At 39.8% G+C, this 24,346-nt stretch overlaps 1 protein-coding gene across 1 annotated transcript in view; it reads left to right on the top strand.

Moving 5' to 3' along the window:
- The window catches only part of CPED1 (cadherin like and PC-esterase domain containing 1), a 299,822-nt gene that overhangs the window by 229,267 nt on the left and 46,209 nt on the right, over nucleotides 1–24,346 (top strand). The window contains exon 16 of the mRNA XM_008157594.3: nucleotides 18,915–19,032. Coding sequence (XP_008155816.2) covers nucleotides 18,915–19,032 — 118 coding nt within the window. The remainder of the gene's footprint in view (nucleotides 1–18,914; nucleotides 19,033–24,346) is intronic.

Here is a 24,346-nt window from a genome sequence, read left to right as displayed (position 1 = left end):
GCTATTTCATCTTATTCCTCTTTTCATTACTGGCACATGGTGAGAACACAGCAAATGAGCCCCTGAGTGGCGAGTGATTTTCTTGGCTCTAAGTGAAAATAAGTTCAAGATTTAACCTCCTTCAAAATTTACATTAATGCTTTTTACAAACCTCAAAAAAGAACTCCATCTCAAATGACTTTCGCCGTGGCATTAAAGTAGACAGTGGTTGTTTATGGTAGGCAAAACTTCGAAAGGCATGGACTTCTAACTGTATTAATCTTCTGTCTTCCAAAAAGGACTCATGGGTGCTCCCTTACAAGTCAAATTTAAAATTTGAACCTAACCAGTTTGGCTCAGTGGATAGAGCGTCGGCCTGTGGACTGAAGGGTCCCAGGTTCGATTCTGGTCAAGAGCATGTACCTTGGTTGTGGGCACATCCCCAGTAGGGGGTGTGCAAGAGGCAGCTGATCAATGTTTCTCTCTCAATGATGTTTCTAACTCTCTATCCCTCTCTCTTCCACTCTGTAAATAACGCAATAAAAATTTAAAAAATAAATAAATAAAATAAAATTTGTAAGTTTTTATTTTTATTTAATTTTAATTATTTTTACATATGATTTTTATATCCTTAACATTGAAATAATCACAGCCATTTTTAAAATCATAAAGGACTCCTTTAATTACATATATATTGCTACTTAAATTCACTTATAATTGAATAAGCAAATACTTATTAGATGGTTTTTAAAGAGTTAAGATTAATTATAGCAAAAAGATCAAAACTATTCCTTAATCCTCAAGCATATAAATATTCTTAGCCTACATGTGAAATTATTAAAACTAATAGGTGAACTTTTAAAGCAAGTTTTTAAAACATTGCTTTTTCTTTCCTATTCCATTTACTGAAGTGAAAAATCTCTGGATATGTGTTTTTATGTATATCTAGGTAGATACAATTTTATCAACAATTGTTTTTTTCTAACTTGCAGTCTCCTTTTTCCATTTAATACTGCTCAAAAATATTTAATCACCTTCAAATTTTTTATTTATAATACTTACAAAAGTGCTCTTAAAAAGTGAGGAAAATATTTGAATGCCTAGTGCTCATTACAAGTGCTAAATTATTTAGTTTGCAATTCAAAGAATCAAAAATAAAATGTACATATTTTAATATCTTGGCTTTTCATAAAACATAGTTGCAAATAAAAAAGTAAATTTTCCTTTTATATGTGTAAGAAACTTTTCCAAAGGGGGAAAATAACCCTGGAAGTTTTGAGCCAACTCAAAGGAACTCATATTATATGGATATACAATTGAGCTCACCCTTGCTACCCTGTATATTCATCACAAGCCAGTTGCTGAGAAATAGGTTAGATAATGGTCATTAAGAATGAAAACAAAGCATTGCGTTGTGATATACCAGTGACCAGTGCCTTCCCATACATTTTATTTAAATGACAAAAACAATACTAAGGTGTATATGAGCCATGAACAATGGTATCCCCATTTCAGATGTGAGGAAATTGAGGCTCAGAGAAAGTAATTTATTTGTTCTATGTTACATGGATAGCATCGACACATGTATTTTTCTTTTAAATTTCAGAATGATATAGGAAAATGAGTATGGGCTCAGACTCACTTCTAAATTCTGAGCTATCCATCAGAAAAATTACTTAACTCTGTAAATGCCATTTATTTATGCTGGGGCTGACCAGCAGACCCTGAGTGACAGATGAATGATTATTCTGACACAGGTTTCTGTGAAAGAGAGGAATAAGGGACTGCTTGGCTAGAGGAACCAAACAGACCCGTTTACCTGTCCCCTTAGGCTTTTATTGTAACAACAGCTTGAACTACAGTTAACTATTATATACCATCAGCAGGGTAAGCATCCTTGAGAAGACACATGCTTCTGCAGTGTCCTTTAAGCAAGGACATATGAAGACTAAACATAAAGATTTCAGTAAATACCCAGGGGCTCAGACTTGTTTGGAAAAGTCAAGGCCGGGATGGCCACCTTCAGCCAACTCCCCCTGGAGGTACTGACCTTTCAGAGTTTCCTCCTTACAGACTTTCCAACCAAGTCCCATGCTTCCCCACATACTTAGATATTCTATTAATTGATCTAATCCTCTAACTCATAATGAACATAATGTGACAATTGGCACATGATATTCAATTCTAATCATAACTTCATTTTTTGAGCACTTATTGAGCATCATGCATGGGTCTTCGTTCATTACATGTATCAATTTATTTAATCCTCTCAACAGTATTCAATGCTGGCTTTCACAGGACAGGAAACTGGAGTGACTAGGAAGTTAATTGGCCCAGGGTCACAAAGTGGTGAAGCTGAAACCTGAATTCTGCAGTCTGACATGATAACCTCCACCCTCACCCACTGTACCACTTCCATTCCCTTATCATGTGCCACCCTAACCTCGATGACTCTGTTTACCAGGGCTTTGAACTCAAGTGAATTTCATAGGAGAGTTCCTTAGTATATAACCAATTTCAGGGGCATAATAATGGATAACATTTGATGTAGCATATGAAATATGACCAGTATTTTTCAGAAAAGAAATTCCATTTTAAAAATTAAGTGTAGCAGCACAGTGTACAGTCTGAATAATGACTTTTACTATTAATACCCAGGAAAATTGCTGTAGATGAACAATGAAATGGGTGTATTCATAGAATAGATCACGTACATGATATGTGACTTACTGGAAAAGGAAAACTTGCAGCTAACTCAAGAAGTTATTCATTCCCAGGAATGATTTCTTGGTTGTGCTAGACAGATGTCTGTCATCACAGAATATTTCTTTTGTGTATAATTTGTTTAAAAAAAATAGTAAATGATGTCAGTTTTTCCCGTACAGCTTTGTGGTATTTTCTTTTGTTTTGGTCTTAGCTGTCACATATGAGTTTTTCACTCATGACCCCATTATTCAATAAATGGTCCCACATGATTTCTTAGTTCAGTGGTTTTGACACAAACTAGTCACCAGGAAAGCTTTGGTATAGGTTTTCCTGGTCATGTGTTCTTTAACAGATAGTCAAAGAAATTTCATCAAAAATTACTTTCTCTTCAGGAAATTAAAACTCTCTGAGATAGCTGAATTGCATACAATATAAACAATGAAAAATTGTTAAACATTTGAAAGATACTTTCATTGATTTTTTAGAGAGAGAAGAAGAGAGAGGAAGAGAGAGAGAAACATCAATGTGAGAACAGAGTAGAACATTGATTGGCTGCCTCCTGCACCAGGGATAGAGCCCACAACACGGACATGTGTCCTGAATGGGATTCAAACCAGCAACCCTTTGGTGCACAGGACAACACCCAACCAACTAAGCCACACCTGCCAGGGCTGTTAAACATTTAAAAAAATAGCTTTATTAAATTATAATAATTGGGTAGAATGCTGACAGTGAAAATAGGCAAAATTTATTTAAAATTTTCTGGCAAGTTAGTTTAGTTGGTCTATACACCATTTGACTTAACACCTACTTGTTAACTTCCCAGAAACCCATATTTCATGGAACACACTTTTGGCAACAGATAGCCCTTCTTTAAATTATTATATCATTTTTATTTAACTAAAATGTACTTAGAGTACAATGAAAATAGTGTTTTGAAACTTTATGAAACACTATAGGGAATGATAAAAAATAACAGCCAGTGTATTAAGCAATTTATCCTCCTCGATACGATTTTCTTCCCAATTATCAGTCTTAGCTGACAAACCATCCCACCATGTACACAGTTCCAGTGACATGGACCTCCTGGCATAAGGAAGGGGAATTGGTGGGAATTAATAGTGTCTAATGCTATGTCCACTTGGGTGTGACCTGTCAACGTTAGCCAATGCAGTGAAGTCCTAAGACACAGTTGGCCTTTTAAAGATAAAACACTGAGGAGCAATAAAATAACAGATCTGGGCAGGGTAACAACTGCAAAGTTCTAGAAGAAAGCAGGAGGCTGTCTTTAAAGCAATGTTAGCTATAACTTGGCTAGGCCAGGCAAATATATCTGACTGGTGACAGCAGGATCCCCAAAGAGCTGTTGACTAACCAAGAGAAGTGGCATATTCCGGAGATCAGCTTGAAATGCCACCTGGTTGTGGATTATGGAGAAACCATGGCAGAAGGCAGGTCCACTGAGCATGTGGCCGAGGAGGGAAGACCAGGGACTTGAGCTGAGTGGAGAGAGGCAGACTCATAGAAGCAGCCTTTTGCGGCTAAGGCTGTGGAGCCTTAGAGACATGTCATCTCTAAGGGTTCACTCACCAGACTTGGCTATGAATAAAAGTCATTTCATCCCACACAGTGAGTTGTGGCAGCCATTTAACAGTAGTGATCAAATCACAACAGCATTCAAGTTCAGGAAATAATGAGCTAATTAAAAACCCATGGGGGATTGAAGACAAGTTAAATGACAGTCATGTCTTGAAATTTCTCCAGGACACCTTCTTTTATAACTGGGGTCATGGATTCTTTAGCTCCTCCGTGAACACGGGCAACCCTTAATTCTACATTGCATGCCAAGGAAGATAGCACGTTTTCCACAGGAAAAGGCCAGCTCCTGCCTGGGTATGCTTGCTGATAACTGACAATATCAAAGCCTGAACTGATACGGCCGGGTTAGATGCTGAACAAACTGTTTCGGAGTTTTGTGTCTGACACGATATGCTTTCTACAGGCCCCAAACACAAGTAGACAAAACCCATCTCCAATCTGTTCCAGATTGTCTTGTATATTTTATGGCTAAGCACTGAATCCCAAGCTAGTAGGCACTGCAGGAAAGAAAAAGTAGTGATGGTTAAATCAGGATTCAGTTTGTCTTCAGATGTAAAGACATAGGCAATCCTACAGGAGAGGACCGATTGTGTTGGCCCCCTTCCCTCCCGTCTTAGTTGTTCCCACTTCTTGGAAAGCCCATCAGCTCCCATCTGCCTGGTGAACGCCAACGTATTCAAGTTGTAATCTCCTTGTAAAACAGAGCTGATCGCACTCCTTTGTGTCAACACTGTGTCCGGAAGAATCGTTATTATAGCATTTATCACTTTCTACAGCAATTGTGTGTTTATGTATTTGTTTGTTTTTTTTGTGTGTTTTTTCTGCTAGAACGTTGAGGGGCTATGGCTGGCTCATGTACGATGCTGAATGAATGTCTGTTAAAGAAATAAATTAACGGCCAGGGAAAGGTCAATGGGGGAAAAAAAGAGACACATGAAATACTTTCAACAATAAAGAATTTAAATTTTTTAAAGAAGGAAAGAAATGGAAAAAAAGTGAACACGTGTCCTAAACTATAAACTTCTTTGGAAAACTGCAAACACATGACAATGAGTACTCATGATTTTGAAAATCAATGAAAACAAATGTTTTCCTCGATGATCAGCAATGATATATAAATATCTGTTCATCATCTACTGTGGGAATTAGTTTTAAGTCTTTAGTTAAGAAGTAGTCTCACAACATTGTTTGAGTGACAAAGCATGTGCTTGGAAGGTGCTTTGAGGCTTTTTTTCTGCCGGAGAGAATAGATTTGGCCTGACTCATTCACACTCTTGCCTAGTCCCACTTTTGACCAACTGGAAGCATTTGGAAGTGCAGCTGGTTATGTTCAGGGATGCCATCTGTAGCCATGAAAAGAGGGTCTTCCCTGATGAAGAGAAATGTCTGTAAATGTTTTACAAACACGATCTGTTTCTTAGTACAGTGTGTTCTGTTTTATCTTGTTTTGTTTTTCAGTCTATGAAGCAAGGGTTTTGAAGTCAGATACACCCATGACTCAAACTCCAGCGACTCTACTCATTAAGCTCTTCAACTTCTGAAAAGCTTCCCCCAAACTCTACAAACCTCTATTTCCTCATCTGTTGAATGAGGATAAAAATACTGCTTCAAATATTTGTAAAGATGCAATGCAATATTACATAAAAAGTGTCTACCCTATAGTGTCAACTCTATAGTGCTTGGGGTAACTGAGGTTCTCTATAAATGGCATTTCCTTTTCTCCTTGTCTACTCACCAGGAGATTGGTGCCCACTCAAAAGTTAGCCCATTAATACAGTAGGTGTACCTTAGCTCTTCTTTAGCCTGTGGCTGGTCCTCCCACAGTCCCCACAATTTTTAAGATCAATATGCTTATAATTCATGGAATATCCATGAATTCTAATAAGATGTGACTACAGTGTCATTGCTCTGCTGTATGACACTCCAACAAAAGTGTTTAAAAGCCTTTTAATGCTTATAACATTTTTCTATTGTTAATGTTATTTTGCCCATCATAAAACTCTAAAATATGACTACCAAATTGTACTAGACTAATTTTTTAACTTTTAAATTAACTTTATAGTTGCAGAAAGTTCGCAAAATACCCTTCATCCAGCTTTCCCTAATATTAACATTTGATGTGACCAGGGTACTTGATCAATACAACCAATACTAAGAATTTTTTAAATACTAAGAAATTAATATTGGTACAATATATTTACTTAACCAAATACCTCATATGGATTTCACTAGTTTTTCCAATAATATTCTTTTTTTGCTCCACCATCCTAAATTGCTTTTAGTTACCATGTTTCTTAGTCTTCTGTAATCTGTGGCAGTTCCACAGTCTTCCTTTGTGTTTATGACCTTGACACCTTTGAAGAATGCAGGTCACTTATTTTTTTACAGTGCCTCTCAGTTTGGGATTGTATGATGTTTTCTCCTGATTAAATGTAATTAAACATTTGTGGCAAGAATACTGCAAAATTCATGTATTTCTTTTGATCACGTTCTGAGGGTAGTGTTGACTGGGTTTCATTCCACTGTAAAGTTACATTTTTCTTTAAAATTAATAAATATCTTAGGGGAGTGACATTTAGACTGTTCCTAGAGTATTCTTCGAGTATTTTTTAAAATACATTTTTTATTGATTTCTGAGAGGAAGGGAAAGGGAGAGACAGAAACATCAATGCTGAGAGAGAATCATTGATTGGCTGCCTTCTACATACCCCCCTACTGGGGATCGAGCCTGCAACCTGGGCAGGTGCCCTGATTGGGGGGGGGGGAGGGGAAGGGGGAGATCAAACCGTGATCTCCTCGCTCAACCACTGAGCCAAGCCAGCCAGGCTCGAGTGTTTTGTTTTTTTTAAGTCTGATTAACAAGTACATAGAAAGGACTGTCACATCATAACATAATTATTTTTACAGGTATCTACTTTTTACAATGTTAGAATATGTTTATACTAAAAATTAATATTAACTTCTGATCTCACAATATCATAGCAGTTTGGTTGTTCTGAATGCATCGGTTTTTCTTCTAGACACAATTTAGGTACATTTAAAATGCTTTGAGCTTAACTGTGATTGTATGAGATGATATTAGTGGGGAAATCTTTAAAAGTAATATTTAGCACTAAGCACTTACTACTAAAGCCTCAAAACAGGTGGAATTCATAACTTGAGTCATGTAATAAGATAATCTTTTGTCCCATAATATACTCCTTATGCCACTTGGTATAAATTCCCTTCAATTCTTAAAATCCCGCAATTCTAAGGATCACTGGGTGTGTGGAACTCTGTGGGCATGTACAGAGGTATTTGTGTAGTAGTTACCAAGATGAAAGTAGGCAGGAAATGCCCACTTAGTGTCAAGAATTAGTATGACTGCATCTTTTTATTAAAATATTCAACTCTATTTGCGCAGAAGATTCTCTACCAAAGCTACATTTTTAAGAATCACAACCTCATATGCTTCATTAGTGGACTATTTATAAATGGGACAGTCCATGCTGAAATACCTATATCACAGCTATGCTCACTGTGAGTGGTCAATTTCTCCTGGGAAGACCTGCTTGCTACTTTATATGCAGTAACATTTGTTATGCTTGGTGTGATCACATCAATTAAAAGTTGTCTTCTAAAATATCCTGTAGCTTAGTCACTACTCTTCTGCCTCAGTCTACACATAGTAAGCTTGCTCCTTTGGAATAGGAAATAATCTTATCTGTTTTGTTGTTATTGTTTTGTTAACTTCCCAAACTGATCCACATTCTTTAGCGCATGAGGTATCCCATGGTCATACATTCAGCTCCAATTCCACACTTTTGTGCTCACGAAGAACTGAGCTTTTTCAAATATCCAAACATACACATTGATTCTTTCGTTTCATTTGCATTCACATCTTCCCTTCTGGATTCCATCTGGACCCAAAACCAGAAGTGCTGAAAGACCACAACAAAGGCTGCTTTCCTTGGAGTTTCTGGCTCACCGGAAGTGGGAAACATTAGTCACTTCACAGGCCCCCCTCTCACTAGATTTTCAGTCTAAATTCTACACAGCCCGGACACGTCTGTGTTTCAGAATTGAGAAGAGAGGGTGCCTTTCAAAATGGACTTCAGCAAGCAGGATCACGCTGGCCCCACCCTAGTTAATTTGGAGGCCATTTAGATTAAAAAAGAGAAAAGTGCATGTTACTTCAAGCATTTGGAATGCAGGAGCAATATAAAGAAGTATTCCAAATATTAATTCACATTAATAAATTTAATTGAGTCGAACTAATTCATCTGCTTATAATTTGTTCCAACTTTCCTTTTCCCTGAGTTCATGGTGGAATAACCTAAAATTCTTAAGTAACATAATGTATGGCCACTTTTCAGCTGACATTTGCTTAGGAAAAGAAATACACAATAGTGTTATCGTATATGGGGGCTCATTACTACATGGATTCTAATGTGTTCTAAGTAAGGGTATAAACTCCAAATATAAATAGCAAGTCAAGCCACCTGTATAGTGATGCAACCCAACACCAAGTTCTGTTATTTTTAAAAACAATTGAAACTGGATGGAGCAGGGCAATGGGGGGACGGGGAGGACATCTGTAATACTCTCAACAATAAAGATTTTAAAAATTAAATTATATTCTAAAAATTAATTAAATAAATATAAATAAACCCTATATAATAAAAGCCTAATATGCAAATTGACCAAATGGTGGAATGACTGGTTGCTATGATGTGCACTGACTACCAGGGGGCAGATGCTCAATGCAGGAGCTGCCCCCAGGCCACAGGCCCCAGGCCAACTAAGCAGGTGCCAGTGGGGGCCCCCCTGATCATCCCACCAGTCGCCTGGCAGAGGGAGGAAACCGGCAGCAGTGGCAGGGGGTGGGGCCAACAAGTGGGTGGCGCCAGGCCGGCCAAGGTGGGTGCCAGCAGGGGTCCCCTGATCACCCCACCAATCACCCCACAGATCAGCTCTGATCGCCAGCCAGACCTACAGACCCTACCTGTGCATGGATTTCATGCATTGGGCCTCTAGTCCTATCTAATAAAAGAGTAATATGCAAATTGACCACCACTCCAACACACAAGATGGCTGCCCCCATGTGGTCAAAGATGACTGACTCCATGTGGACACAAGATGGCCGCCACAAGATGGCCAGCAGGGAGGGCAGTTGGGGGTGATCAAGCCTGCAGGGGAGGGCAGTTAGGGGTGACCAGGCCGGCAGAGGAGGGAAGTTGGGGGCCACCGGGCCTGCAGGGAAGGGCAGTTGCGGGGGACCAGGCCTGCAGGGAAGGGCAGTTAGGGGCAAACAGGCTGGCAGGGGAGCAGTTAGGCATCAATCAAGCTGTCAGGGGAGTGGTTAGGGGGTGATCAGGCTGGCAGGCAGAAGCGATTAGGGGCAATCAGGAAGGCAGGCAGGCGAGCAATTGGGAGCCAGCAGTCCTGGATTGTGAGAGGGATGTCCGACTGCCCGTTTAGGCCCGATCCCGGTGGGATCGGGCCTAAACGGGCAGTCGGACATCCCTTGAGGGGTCCCAGATTAGAGAGGGTGCAGGCTGGGCTGAGGGACACACTTCCTCCCCCCCACCCCCCGTGTACGAATTTTGTGCACCGGGCCTCTAGTATTATATAAAAACAATTAAAATTTAAAACTTATTTGTAAACTCTTACTAAAGCAGGATAACATCAAGCATTAAAAAGCATCCATTTTTAAATCAATGTTTTTAGAGGTCCCTTCTGCACAAAGTAGAATGACTTATCTAGCTTCTAATCTTCATTAAATTCAAAGTAAGACAATTATGTAGGTTAACTTTGTTTACGGCAAATATTTTATGAGAACAAACTCATAAGTAAATGTGTCTTTGGTTCCTCAGTAGAGATGTTTAATTTTGTACTGTCTTTTAAAAGGGCAGCTACTTAGTAAAAAAACGTTTATAAGTTTTATAAAGGGCATAGAGCTTAGAGATATTTCTGATAAGAATTTTTAAACAGAACAAAAAATATTCATTGCCATAACCCTAAATTTTTTATCATTAAAATGAACCAAGGATGATAATCATGATTCCAAAATAATTTTACTGATTTGTACTCACTTCCTAACTTGTTCTCAAAACACTATCCACTCTGACAGTTAATGGCCATGTTTTCTTTCAGTTCCAAAATATTTTATATGCTCATCCTTCCATCTTAGAATATTTATTTGATTCCCTTTTACTTATGTTTCCTCTGATAAACTATCAATTTTATGAACACGGGACAGTAATCAATGATTGTGCTGGTCCATAGTTCCTCACAGCCCTCAGAAGGAGCCAAACCTCCCAACATCTTGGTTTCAGATTTCTGGGCAGCGGAACTGTGAGACTGACTGTGCATTTCTATTACTTTACTTCGCCCTTTTAAATACTATTTTCTTTACTTGAATTTGCATTTTCAAATGCCCTGGCCTGTGTGGCTCAGTTGGTTGGAACATGTCTCGTACACCAAAAGGGCGTGGGTTCTTTCTGGTCAGGGCACATACATACCCAAGTTGCAGGTTTGATCTCCAGTCAGGACAACCAATCAGTGTTTCAATCTCTCTCTCTCTCTTTCTCTCTCTCTCTCTCTTTCTCTCTCTCTCTCTCTCTCTCTCTCCCCTCTCATTCCCTTCCTCTCTCTAATATATATATGCATGATTCATACTAATGGCAAAATCTTCAAAAACGTTCATTTTTGAAGTAAAAAGCAAAAGTTCATTTTTGCTTCCCCATCTCTGGCCTACTATTCTTAATCTTCTAAGAGAGCCACTGTTCAGAGTTGCTTGGTATCATTCAGAAGTTATGTATGCACAATCAAACATATATGATATATATCACTTTATTTTGCTTAAATAGGATCATGGTATACATAATATCCTGCAACCTGCTTTATTGCCTTAATAATATGTCTTCTAGATCCCTCCATATCTTCACCTGCATCCTTCTTTTCTAAGAATTATAAAATATGTCATTATACAGATGTATAAGTGATGTCACCTGTTCCCTATTAATGAACACTTGAGTTGTATCACATTTTCTTGACACAAAACACTCTAGTAAGTTTCCTTGCACATGAATCTTTGCAGACTTTATAACATATATCTGTAGGATAAATTCTCAGCATTTTAATTCCATTTGTGAGATATTTCCAAGTTGTCATCCCTAAAGGATATAAATCTCTTTTAATATGAATTGCACTCTTTTCTTCACGAAAAACCTTCAGTTTTAGGATCACTGTGGCATGTAAAGGATGATTTCAGATGGATTATGCTATAATTACTTATTGCTGGTGTTTACCTCAGCTAATTATCCTAAGAATGTCCACTCGGTGTCTAGTACTGTGAATCACACAGCTCCTCAGTGTTTTATGGCTGGGTGACTACACTACAAGGAAAGCAGTTGTTACATTCAGAGGCAATGCGAAGACAAAAAATAATGTGTTCCTTTGGAGCATTTTAGTGAAATTAGAGCCACAGGAACCTCATTTTTTGGAGGAAAATTAACTGTCCTGATTTAGAAGGGGACCCTGCCTTTCCGGAGGATGTGACCATGCCAGAATTGTTAAATTTGAGAGGTCACTCTTGACATATTGGAAAGAGCAGCAACCCAGGGGCAGAGGTGAAATGGAGTCTTCTGGAAGAAGCTGCATGCTACAGGGAGTGAATGTATATTAAATTTTTTATTATTATTATTTGAGAGAGAGAGAAGAAAGGAGAGGAAAGGGGGGGAGGGAGAAACACTGATTTGTTGTTCCACTTACTAGTATTGGTACATCCACTGGTTGATTCTTGTATGTGCCCTAACTGGGGATTGATCCCATGCCCTTACTGGAAAGTTAAGTAAATTTTTGAAATTATATACTAAACATATATATTCTGCACATGTTTGAACAAGGAAATCCTGTTAATTATCTCATTGCATTCTACCGAGAGCTCTGATGGTCCACTCAGGGATTCGTGAAGTCTCCAGCAAAATGATACACTCTAAATGGGAAGCTCTCTGGGGTTAATGCCACTTGAACCAATGCTGCTAAATATTGCCTTTTGCATGTATGTAGACTTGGAGGCACCAAGAGATGACACTTAGACCAGAAAAGCTATCATTTGATTTCTTGAATATGCCTGAAGTTGACAAATTACTAATAACACCAGAGAAGAAAGAAATGAGAGATACTAATAAGTTTTTCCCTTTCAAGATTGTTTAAGTTTTTTTAATTAGCAGAGGAAATTACTTTTAAGATGTAAAGAAATACTAAAAGAGAAGGAAAGGTTTCCTAAGACCCTTAGAGAAAGAGAGAAGTTTGGCTGCATCTTCCATGGTTGTTTGACCAAGTGGGAGTGTGTTTTTCTTCCATAGTAAGAAGTGCAGAAGTAGGCAGCCCAAAGTCTCTGTCTTCCATCTGCGTGACAAGCCGTAAGAAGAAACAGAGTAACCAAGACAGCGTGGCATCAGGGAGGCAAAACTTCCCCAGAAATCTATAGCCTAGATCCACTTCCATTTCTTTAGCTAGAGTTGTGTCCCATGGCCATGGCCAGCTACAAAGGAGACTGGGAAATCGAGGCGGGGGGGTTGTTTGGTTGGTTGGTTAGTTTGTTTTTGAATGCTAGATATATTTCTGCCTCCAACGAAACAAAGGTCTTTCTGGTAGAAGGGAAGGAAGGAGAATGGATATTGTGTAGGCGCCTCACATTTGCTGCTGAACTTGGGATCATTTTATGTGACTTTTCCCTCTTCTCTCTCCACCTTTCACCCTCTTGTATCGAGACAAGGAGAGCAGGGGACTTAGTATCACACAGCCAGTTCATGGCAAAGCTAGAACTATCCTCACAAGCACGACTCTTACAGGGGTGCTCTTTCCAAGGTGTGCCGCTATTCTTTCCCCATAAAACGTGCGGAAGTTCATCCAGCTATCCTGGGACTGCCTTGTCTTCCAACTCCGTCAACCCTGTCAGCCAGTCTATGGACCTGAGTCTGTATTGGGTATACACTTTGTTTCATTCAACATTAAAAGTAACATTGCTGCCGAAACCGGTTTGGCTCAGTGGATAGAGCGTCGGCCTGCGGACTGAAAGGTCCCGGGTTCGATTCCGGTCAGGGGCATGTACCTTGGTTGCGGGCACATCCCCAGTAGGGGGTGTGCAAGAGGCAGCTGATCGATGTTTCTCTCTCATCGATGTTTCTAACTCTCTATCCCTCTCTCTTCCTATATGTAAAAAACCAATAAAATATATTAAAAAAAAAAAAAGTAACATTGCTTGGTTGCACCTAGAAAATGATAAATATCCACTCCAGCAGGCTCCCCTAACTTTCCAAAACATCAAGGAATATGGCATCGGAGCTGAAAACAAAGATTAAGTGCTCAGGAGAAATTCATAAGAAAGCACAGAATATAATAGCATATTCTTTGGCCTAAATCAGTGGTCAGCAAACTCATTAGTCAACAGAGCGGCAAACCGTAGCTCGCGAGCCGCTTGTGGCTCGCGAGTCGCAGTTTGCCGACCACTGGCCTAAACTACAGAATAGAGGGTGTGATTTCATTTTTTAAAAAATTTATCTTTATTGATGATAGAATTACAGATATCCCCTTTTTTCCCCACTGACTCCCTCCATGCCGAACCCACTCCCCTTGCCCTGCCGAGGCCTTCACCACACTATTGTCTATGTGCACAGGTTAAGCATATATGCATACAAGTTCTTCGATTGATCCCTTCCTACCCACTCACTCCCACCTTCCCTCTGAGATTCCTCATTCTGTTCCATGCTTAGATGTCTCTGGATCTATTTTGTTCACCAGTTTATTTTGTTCATTAGATTCCACATATCATGAGTGAGATCATGTGATACTTGTCTTTCTCTGCCTGGCTTATTTCACTTAGCATAATACTCTCCAGGTCCCTCCATGCTGTCTCAAAGGGTCAGAGATCCTTCTTTTTTATAACTGCACTAGAGGCCCGGCGCATGGATTCATGCACCAGTGGGGTCCCTTGGCCTGGCCTGCACCCTCTCACAATCCGGGACCCCTTGGGGGATGTCGGACTGCCAGTTTTGACTCGATCCCCACAGGCCAGGCAGAGGGACCCCACTGGTGCATGAATCCATGCACCAGGCCTCTAGTCTATATATATAAAATCCTAATATGCAAAGTTTCCCCTTGGGAGTTTGACTCACCAGGAGTTCCATCGTTTGCTCTGACATGCACTGACCACCAGGGGGCGCCGTGGAACAAAGGAAGGTCCCGGCCAGATGCCAGGGAAGGGAGGCCCTGGCTGGCAGCCGGCAGCTGCTAGGGACCCTACCTGTGCATGAATTTCATGCACCGGGCCTCTAGTATGCATATAAGATCTTTGGTTAATCTCTTCTTGCCCTCTCCCCTGTCCCTTTCCCTCTGAGATTCATCAGTCTGTTCCATGTTTCCATGCCTGTGTATTGAGCATCTGCCCCTTGGTGGTCAGTGCACATCATAACTACCAGTCAAATGGTCAAATGGTCGAACAGTTGCTTAGGCTTTTATATATATAGATAGTATTCCATGGTGTAAATGTGTCACAGCATTTTTATCCACTCATCTATGGACACTTGGGCTGTTTCCATATCTTAGCTATTATAAATAACACTATGAACATAGGGGTGCATATATTCTTTCTGATTGTTGTTCAGATTTCTAAGGATATATTCCTAGAAGTAGGATCACTAGGTCAAATGGCAGTTCCATATTTAATTTTTTAGGAAACTCCATATTGTTTTCCATAATGGCTGCATCAGTCTGCATTCCCACCAGCAGTGCAAGAGGGTTCCCTTTTCTCCACATCCTCACCAGCACTTGTCATTTGTTGATTTGTTTATGGTAACCATTCCAGCAGGTGTGAGGTGATACCTCATTGTCATTTTAATTTGAATCTCTCTGATGATTAGTGATGTTGAGCTTTTTTTCATATGTCTCTTGGCCATCTGTATGTCCTCTTTGGAGAAGTGTCTATTTAGGTCCTTTGCCCATTTTTAATTGGATTGTTTGTCTTCCTTTTGTTATGTTGTATGAGTTCCTTATATATTTTGGATATTAACACTTTATCAGATGTATCATTGACAAATATGTTCTCCCATACAGTGGGCTCCCTTTCATTTTGTTGATGGTTTCTTTTGCTGTGCAGAAGCTTTTTATTTTGATGTAGTCCCATTTGTTTATTTTCTTTTTCATTTCCCTTGCCCCAGGTGAGGTATCGGCAAACATATTGCTACAAGAGATGTCTGAGATTCTTCTGCTTATGGTTTCTTCTAGGATTTTTATGGCTGCACAACTTACATTTAAGTCTTTTTTTCCATTTTGAGGTTACTCTTGTGTACTATGTAATTTGGTGGTCTAGTTTCATGAAGAGGGTGTGACTTTAAATTTTATTTACTTCAAAATCTACTGTCCCTCCCTCATTCTCTGCTCTATCCTTTGCCACATTGCTTTGATTCTTGTCTTATCTTGGAATTTACTGGAGCTGAGACTATTTCGTTAGAACCACCAGGGCTGGCCTACAGGCTGTTGCACAGCAGGTGCCCAATGGGAGCTTCAAACTGAGGTGGAAACATGGGGTCAAACACAGAGTCAAGGCCACTGTCTTATCAGGAGCACTCAGTCTGGTTCCCACTTACACGATGCTTTCCTGTGTCCTGCAATATGCTTATTCTGTTAGCATGGGCTTGTATGTGGGGTTGTGGGTATTCAGAAAGTATAAACATTGAACATTTTAAGATATTATCATGCTCTATTGCCACTCATTTGTTTCAGCAGCTTGAATATCAGATCAGAACATGCTTCTGCATTACCACAGTAAGTTTTTCTAAGCTACACCTGCGGGTAATTAGAACAAAGAAGATGTTGATTTCAGTTTAAGATTAGGAGAAACTTCTGAATACAAGCTAGACTGTGTCGATTGAGGTCAGGGCCCTGCCTTCTCACTATGGCACTTTACGTGTTGTAGAGATTAAATCAGTACCTTTCCATTTTAAAGATGTATCCGCAATACTTAGGAATCCATTATGAGTGAATCATTCTTCCTCTGAGTCATGTGTTTATCACGGGTAAACTTGGAGGTGTCATGTCAAGAAGGTTACATGATTTAATTATTAAGATATAGATTGTCAGCATATCAGGTTGTTGTTTTTTTGTTTTTACGTAAGATGTCAGATAAATCCTTTTCCCACCTCATGGCCTCTGGAATTTCTTCTTGGAATTCTCATCTCCCAGTTATTGCATCCTTCAGTTCAGATGTGGTCTCCTCAGAAAGGAGACAACACTAACCTACCTATGTCCTAGGTCCTTCACTGATGATAAAGATTAAATCGTCATCAGTGATGGAGCTTGGTTCCCACAAGGCAAGCAGTCAGCGTCCATAACAGTGTACCTTTCTCATGGATTGCTATTTTCCAATTATAGGTAAGGCTTCAACAGCATAGACTAGCACTTGGGCAGCTGCAGCCCGGACTCTCTTTCTAATGCCCTACAGACGAATATTAGAATGTGATCACACACATACACACCACATAACCCCAAACAATAATTTTCAGGCAAAGGTTTAATAAATCCAGACTTTTGGAAATATTTAAACATTATTTGAATATGTATGATTGCATATAATTAATAATATGTATATAATTCATAATTAAGCACAACAACTCAGTCTGAAGTGCATGAATGCAGGTGATTTTGTGGCATGGTCATGTTGTGTTTCATATGGTGTTCATTGTTCTGTAACAAAACATGTTCTTTAGGTTTTCCTTAATTGTGTGTCTTAGAAATCTCTCCACATTAGTTCATTTAGATCTATCCTTATACCTGTTCTCTATGCATTTCATGAGAGTTTCTCTGGAGTAGACTCTAAAGTCTGACTTCACGGGTATGGGGTCTGTGAATTTTTAATTTTGGTATAAATTGTGTTCCAAAGTAGCTGAACCAATTTGCACTCCCATCAGCAGTATATAATGGTAATTATTTTTTACTGCTCCCCATCACATTTCATATAAACATTTTTTAACCTGAATCATGCATAATGACATTTTTTCTAGACTTCAAAAAGGTTAGCCTTCACCAAAAATAAATGTATAGATAGATGTCACACGTACACACACACACACACACACACACACACACACACCTCTTTCACAGATGATTCTTCATACTAAAAACTCCTCACATTATAAACTTAGTGTTATTTTACTTGCTTTATGATAATGAATATTTTAATACAAATTACATTCCTCATCTTTAATAAGTATCCTAAAGTCCAGTTTCAGTCATGAATTAAAAATGAAAATAAGTTTACTGAATCAAGATTTCAAGACGTCTGTACACCACCCCTTGCCTTTCACCCCTTAACATTCTGGACCTTTTTGGATGAGTCCTGGGAATCTGAGCTGGGGATCAGGGTGTTGGAGAGTGTGAGGGAAGGCAACTAGAAATTGCTTATTAGACGCAGAGTTACAGATCAAAGAAGAGCTCAAACCAGTTATTTCCCTCCATTATTGAGAATTTATTACATGAAATGGGAGACAACTCTAACCTTTTATGCATTCAATAAATATTTACTTTTTCATACTGTGTGGTAGATACTGGGTGTATGTCTGAGTTAAATAACTACTTGTTCTTGTGAAGTATTCAGTCTAGGGGGAAAGACTCAAGTAGCAAACCTAATTGCCAATGGTGAACAGTAAGACAGAAACAAAAACAGGGATACATCCTTATGCTAGAGTTTTAAGAAGGCCTTGCTGAGACCTAAAACACTGGGAGATAGTCTCCATGCAAAATTAAGGGAGAGCATTCCTCACAGAGAGTGCAGCATTTGTGACCTGTCCTAAATTGTGTTAGACTGGGAGACCCTGGTGAGAAGGTGGCAGCGGAACCGGGTGAGGCAAAGTAGGAGGCCATAGGGCAGGTACAGGTGCCAATAGCTTTGAAGAATTCGCTAAGAGAAAATGAGAGTGATCCAGCCTGCTGGAGTAGAGAAGAGAGGAGGAAAGAGGTCCCAGAGAGCCCCAAACTGCTGTTCCCCACGGCAGCAAAAGACTGAGGAAGGCAGCGCTTAGTAGGGAACAAGCCTCCACAATGATACCCATGGCAGGGAGATGTTGCCTACTGTTATAAAGACATGAACATGTTTTGAATAAAATATATGTATTTAATTGTATTTAGGGCATACCATGGGTCATTAAGAAATGTTGAAATAAAATTCATCTGTGGAATTAGCCTTCTTCAGAATATTCCCCACTTTCCTTCTCATGTGAACTGTCTTTTCCCCAATGTTAGAGAATAATACCATCCTCTTTATAGTATGTTATATTTTTAATGTGTCAACACACGGGTATATTTTCAAAGTAAAACTTGCATGCATTTCTTTTAAAATTGGCAAAGCAATACATGAATATCAATAACAAAATAAAGATTAAATTATCATTAGAATTTATATGAATCTCCTAATGTAAGAAGCTACTTATAGCACAAACAACAATTGATAAGTCAATATGCTAAGAAGAGTAAACAAGAATTGCTCCCTTTTATCCATAAATGTTATTTGGTACTCAAAAGGTCTGGTTTTTTATGACTATGGGGCAGGTTCATTTCAATGACAACTAATTTCTATCATTTGAATGCAGGATTGTGGTTTGCTGATTCACCCGGAGGAAGCCTGTGGGTTACAGCCTATTTCTTCTGACTACATCGAAGCCCTTTCACAGCCCGAACTAAAAACTTGTCCATCTGGGGACACAAAAGGTGACTATCACATTGGTTATCATATCTCTTTAAAAAAAAGTTTAATATACATAAGTATATGCTTATTTTAAAATCCATATACAAAAAGCTCAAGACAATAAATCACTTTTTCATTAGTATGAACTGCAGCACAGGTAATTAATGTAAATGCATTGTTTTAATATGTGAAATATTTTGATTAATTAAATGCTTTTCTCTTCACCCTCTGTTCTTTGCTCACGTAATTCGTATTCATCTACAGATCTCAGCTCAAACATGACTTGTGCCTGCCACAGTCTTCCTTGAGTCTCTAATTTGTTTCCTTATTCTATACTAGAGGCCTGATGCACAAAATTGGTGCAAGAGTAGGCCTTCCTTCCCCCCGCTGCCAGCACTGGCTTCCCACCGACACCCGGGACCCAGGCTTCCCTCACAGAGGGAGGCCCCACCCACCCGCCACAGCTCACCAGTTGGTGGCCTGGGCCTCTCTCTTTGGGGTGATAATGGAGCACCACCCCCATTGATCACCCTGCTGGCCGGTGGCCTGGGCCTCCCTCTGCTGGGTGATCATGGGGCGATGGCTGGGCCCCTGACCAATAGCATTGCACCCGCCTTGGCTGGCCTGGTGCCAGTGGGTGTCATAGCGTGGTCATCCGGAAGGTCATCCGGAAGGTCGTCTGGTCTAATTAGCATAATACACTTTTATTATTATAGATTCCCATAACACCCTGTGCTTTTCTCCCATAGTGGATTCTTTAAATGATTACATATGTAATAATTGTGTAATGTCAGTGTTCCCAGGCTGTCAGCTGCACAAGGGCAGGAGTCTCATTGGTTCACATTGTATCAATCCACTTCCCACTGTAATTTCTACAGAGTAGGCACTAAATAAGTATCTGTCGATCTTTTGAATCAAAGAAATGCAAAGAATACACGTTTAGTTTTATTTTTAACTTTATTTTATTCTTTCCAACATCGTTTATCCCCTCTATGCCCTCTTCTGCCTCCATCCATCTCCCTCCACCCCCGCAATCACCACACTGTTGTCCATGTCCATGAGTTCTACCTCTTTTTTCTTTCTTTTTTGCTCAATCCCTCCCTCCCCAGCCCCACTCTCCCCAGCTGTCTGCCTGCTCTCTATCTAAGAGTCTGTCTCTGTTTTGCTTGGTAGTTCAGTTTGTTCATTAAATTCCACATATGAGTGAAATTATATGGTACTTGTCTTTCTCTGACTGGCTTATTTCACTTAGCATAATGCTCTCCAGGTCCATCCATGCTGTTGCAAAGGGTACAATTTTCTTCCTTTTTACAGCAGAGTAATATTCCACTGTGTAATGTACCACAGCTTTTTTATTCACTCATCTACTGATGGGCACTTGTATTGCTTCCAAATCTTGCCTATTGTAAATAACTGCAATAAACACAGGAATACATACATTTTTTTGAATTAGTGTTTTGGGTTTCTTCAGACTTATTCCCAGAAGTGGAATTGCTGAGTCATAAGGCAGTTCCATTTTTATTATTTTGAGGAAACTCCATACTGCTTCCCACAGTGGCTGCACCAGTCTGCATTCCCACCAATAGTTCATGAGGGTTCTCTTTACTCCACGTCCTCGACAACACTTGTTTGTTGATTTATTGATGATAGCCATTCTGACAGGTACACACTTCATTTTAAATCATGTTCTTTAATTATTAAAAAAAGGTCTTTGGGAATGATTAATAATGGCTCCCATATATTGAGCATAATAGAGGCAGGAAAATTGTGATTGATGTCCAATTCAAGTGGGAGTTCAGTCCTGCCTAAGCCAAGAGCAGACCATGAGTAAGAGACTTTGGTGCCACTGGCTGCAGCCACAGCCCCCTCTCCCGCAGCCACAGCCTCCCTTCTGCAGCCGCAGCCTCCCTTCTGCAGCCACAGCCCCCTCTCCCGCAGCCACAGCCTCCCTTCTGCAGTCGCAACCCCCCTCCCGCAGCCGCAGCCCCCCTCCCGCAGTGTGCTTCTTTCAGTGGAGACCAGTGGGGTCAAGCCAGAGCTGGGACTGAACATGCCTCCAAGGCCAGCAGAGGTGCAGGGGTCATCTTCTCTGAGATTCCTGGTTCCCACGCTGGCCTCCTGACCCCAGGTCTCCCTTCATCTAAAAAGTCTGAAAAAATACTCAGGAGCTTTTCTACCCTTGCCATGAACTTCACACCACAGTGTAGATGGGAAATGAGTTTCACAAATGGGCAGGACGAATCGCAATTTGGCACGCCCAGTTAACAAGCACGGGCACAGCCTCGTCCTTGAACATGTGTTCTAAATAATAAATTACAGTCAGGGCATAAAGAGTGGTTTGCCCATTACGGTGCATCAGGTGGTATAATTCATGCTTCTCTTGGTGAAGTGAGATACAGTTATATACTCTTGTATACAAAAGAGACACCAATGTGTCTAGTAAGTATTTTTTTTAAATCAGATGACAATTTATGAAAATCATAAAACAACTTAATTCCATTCCTCCTACTGAACCAAGTCAAAAGTTCTTCAACAAGAAGTCGAAGATACATTACAGAGATTCTTCAAGAAGTCAAGGTCTAGGCCATTAAATCTGCAGGAACCTAGGCCAGGCCCTGAGAGGGAGCTGTGACTACGCCTGTTCCTTACAGGGGAGGCCACCACAGAACAGGAGCCTTCGGGTAACTTGAGTAGCTAGGCTTCTTTACAGAAACCCCCAATTGATCCCCAAGCAAGCCCCTCATCCTAGTCTGACAATTGCAGGCCTCCATAATCTGACCCTCCTCTCTCTCCCAGCTCCTCCCCGCCTCTCCGCCTCATTTTATGCCATAATGCTGCCCAGGACTCCAGGCTATTGTCCATGCCTTTCCCTCTCCTACCAGCCTTCCCAGCTTGACCTCCGTCTTCAGATGCTCTATCTTCCTCTCCTTTACCTCTCCACCCCCAGAGTAGCTTCTCTTCTGTGCTCCCAGAATACCTCGGGCACATGTCTACAGTAGCACTTACCTCATTGTTTCAGGTGCTTAATTTTCACGTTTCTCTTTCTCTAATCAGTAGTCTGTAAAATGGAATGATAGATCTGAATGGTCAGTGGCACAGGACGAAGCCAGCAAAGATTAAAATATATGCACATTTACTTTTTATCTAATCATCCTTATTTTTGTTTTATAATGCAATTAATATATACATATAGAAGTATATGTACGTCCGGTACAGTATAAGTGTATTCGTATGTCAAATGCACATTAGCAATACATTATTACTAATGACTGCCCTCATTTGCTTGTTTTTCCAGAAATTGTCCCTTATTCACCTTTCAGTGTCTAATACATGATTTAAAAATGGTTGATGAACTGCCCTAGTCAGTTTGCTCAGTGGATAGAGCAACAACCTGTGGACCGAAGGGTGCCAGGTTTGATTCCCATCAGGGGCACATACCTCAGTTGCAGGCTCCTCCCCAGCCCCAGCCCTAGTCAGGGTGTGTGCAGGGTGTGTGCAGGGTGTGTTTCTCTCACATAGATATTTTTCTCTGTCTTTCCTTCTCTCTTCCACCCTCTGTAAAAATCAATGGAAAAATAGCCTCGGGTGAGGATTAAAAATTAAAAAAAAAAAAATGGTTGCTGAACTAAAACCATGTCCAAGCCCTCCTCCCTTCTACAGAAGAATATGAGCAGCCAAGGCACAGTCAACCAGGGATAACTGCTCGGCCCTTGAGGTCCTAAGTATTTAAAGTAAATGAGTGAGATTGGGGACAGTGGTTTGCAAGAATAGATTTTTTAAATATTGTTTTTGGGGTTTTTTGCAAGAATGGATTTTTTTGCTGCTGGAGATCATTTTCCTTCCTTGATGGTAAGACTCCCTTCTGTTGAACGAAGTTATCATGGTAGACAGCACAGGAGGAAGTTTACTCAGGAGTTCTAGCTTTAGTTTCTTATATTTTTAGGCCACAGGTGGTTTCCAAAAGCTGATTTTCACAGCCCATTACAGGCATTTGGCAGGATCGGATCCATTCTTTCACCTTGCCAATGTAATGATGGTCACAATGTCTTTTCTATAACACTAGCTAATGTAAATTTGAGTGGCTGTATATTGTAGTTCTTAAGTGGATTTCTAACCTTTAGAAAATAATTTAACTATAAGACACAACCTAAGAATAAAATCTGTTTCTTCACAAGGAAAAAAGAATTCTTCTAATTTGGAGAAAGAAGAAATGTATATAATGATTACTGAATGAGAATTCCCTTTAAGGAAAATAATTCAGATTTCATTTTATGCTATGTGAACAAAAGCATTAATCAGATCTTATTTTTAGGAAGGAAATATGACAACTTCCACTTTAATGCTTCTAATAATGAAAATCTGAGTGTACTTTACTTCTTAAGTAAAAACTGCTTTATTTTATAGTGTTGTAAAATCTAGAACTAGTATTATCATCTATGTGGTTTTATATCTCAATGCGGCCCTAAATCAAAAAGCTACTTTTTTTTTCTCCATTATATTGCCCGATCTCATTCACTTAAATGGCAGAAATCTAGCTCTCATTAAATACAAAGCTTTAATTGTAAATCAAATAACTTCTCACAAAAGGCAGTTTTATGCCTCAGAATGCTTTTCCCTAAAACATATGTCATATTTTATTTCAGAAATCACAGCTTTGATTCATTCAATGTTTAAATACAGAACATAGAATTTATGTCCTTTTTGACAATTTTAGCTAAGAGATGGTATAATTTAAGATGTCAAGGAACTCCAGTCCTGCAGATATATCCTTTAAGCAGTATTACTAACTTGAAAGAAAGGCATTGTTAACCAATACAAAAATGCAGAGTTAGGACTGTATAAATATGTAGTAGTATGAATCAATGGGACCAAGTTTTTAGAGACCCAATCAGTTGTCCGTTCCTCCCCGCTCCCCCCTCCCAAACTAATTGTACCCATATTTGCATCTTTGTGCTTGTATTTATTTGGCCACTTGTTTCTTCAGCCATAACAGCAAGTGACCAAAGAAAGACTCAGTCTGTGCCAAAACTGGTTTGGCTCAGTGGATAGAGCATCTGCCTGTGGACTCAAGGGTCCCAGGTTCGATTCCGGTCAAGGGCATGTACCTTGGTTGCGGGCACATCCCCAGTAAGGGGTGTGCAAGAGGCAGCTGATCGATGTTTCTCTCACATCGATGTTTCTAACTCTCTATTCCCTCTCTCTTCCTCTCTGTAAAAAATCAATAAAATATATTAAAAAAAAAAAAAAAAGAAAGACTCAGTCTGTGCAAAATTAGCTGCCAGCAAAGGGCTGGGGGAGAGAGAGGAGCGTGTCTGTAGGAGAGGATGTATGTGCTCT

Source organism: Eptesicus fuscus, chromosome 14 (genome assembly GCF_027574615.1).
Source record: "Eptesicus fuscus isolate TK198812 chromosome 14, DD_ASM_mEF_20220401, whole genome shotgun sequence".
In the NCBI taxonomy this organism is placed as follows: Eukaryota; Metazoa; Chordata; class Mammalia; order Chiroptera; family Vespertilionidae; genus Eptesicus; species Eptesicus fuscus.
This window is presented reverse-complemented; position numbering and strand designations above follow the sequence as displayed.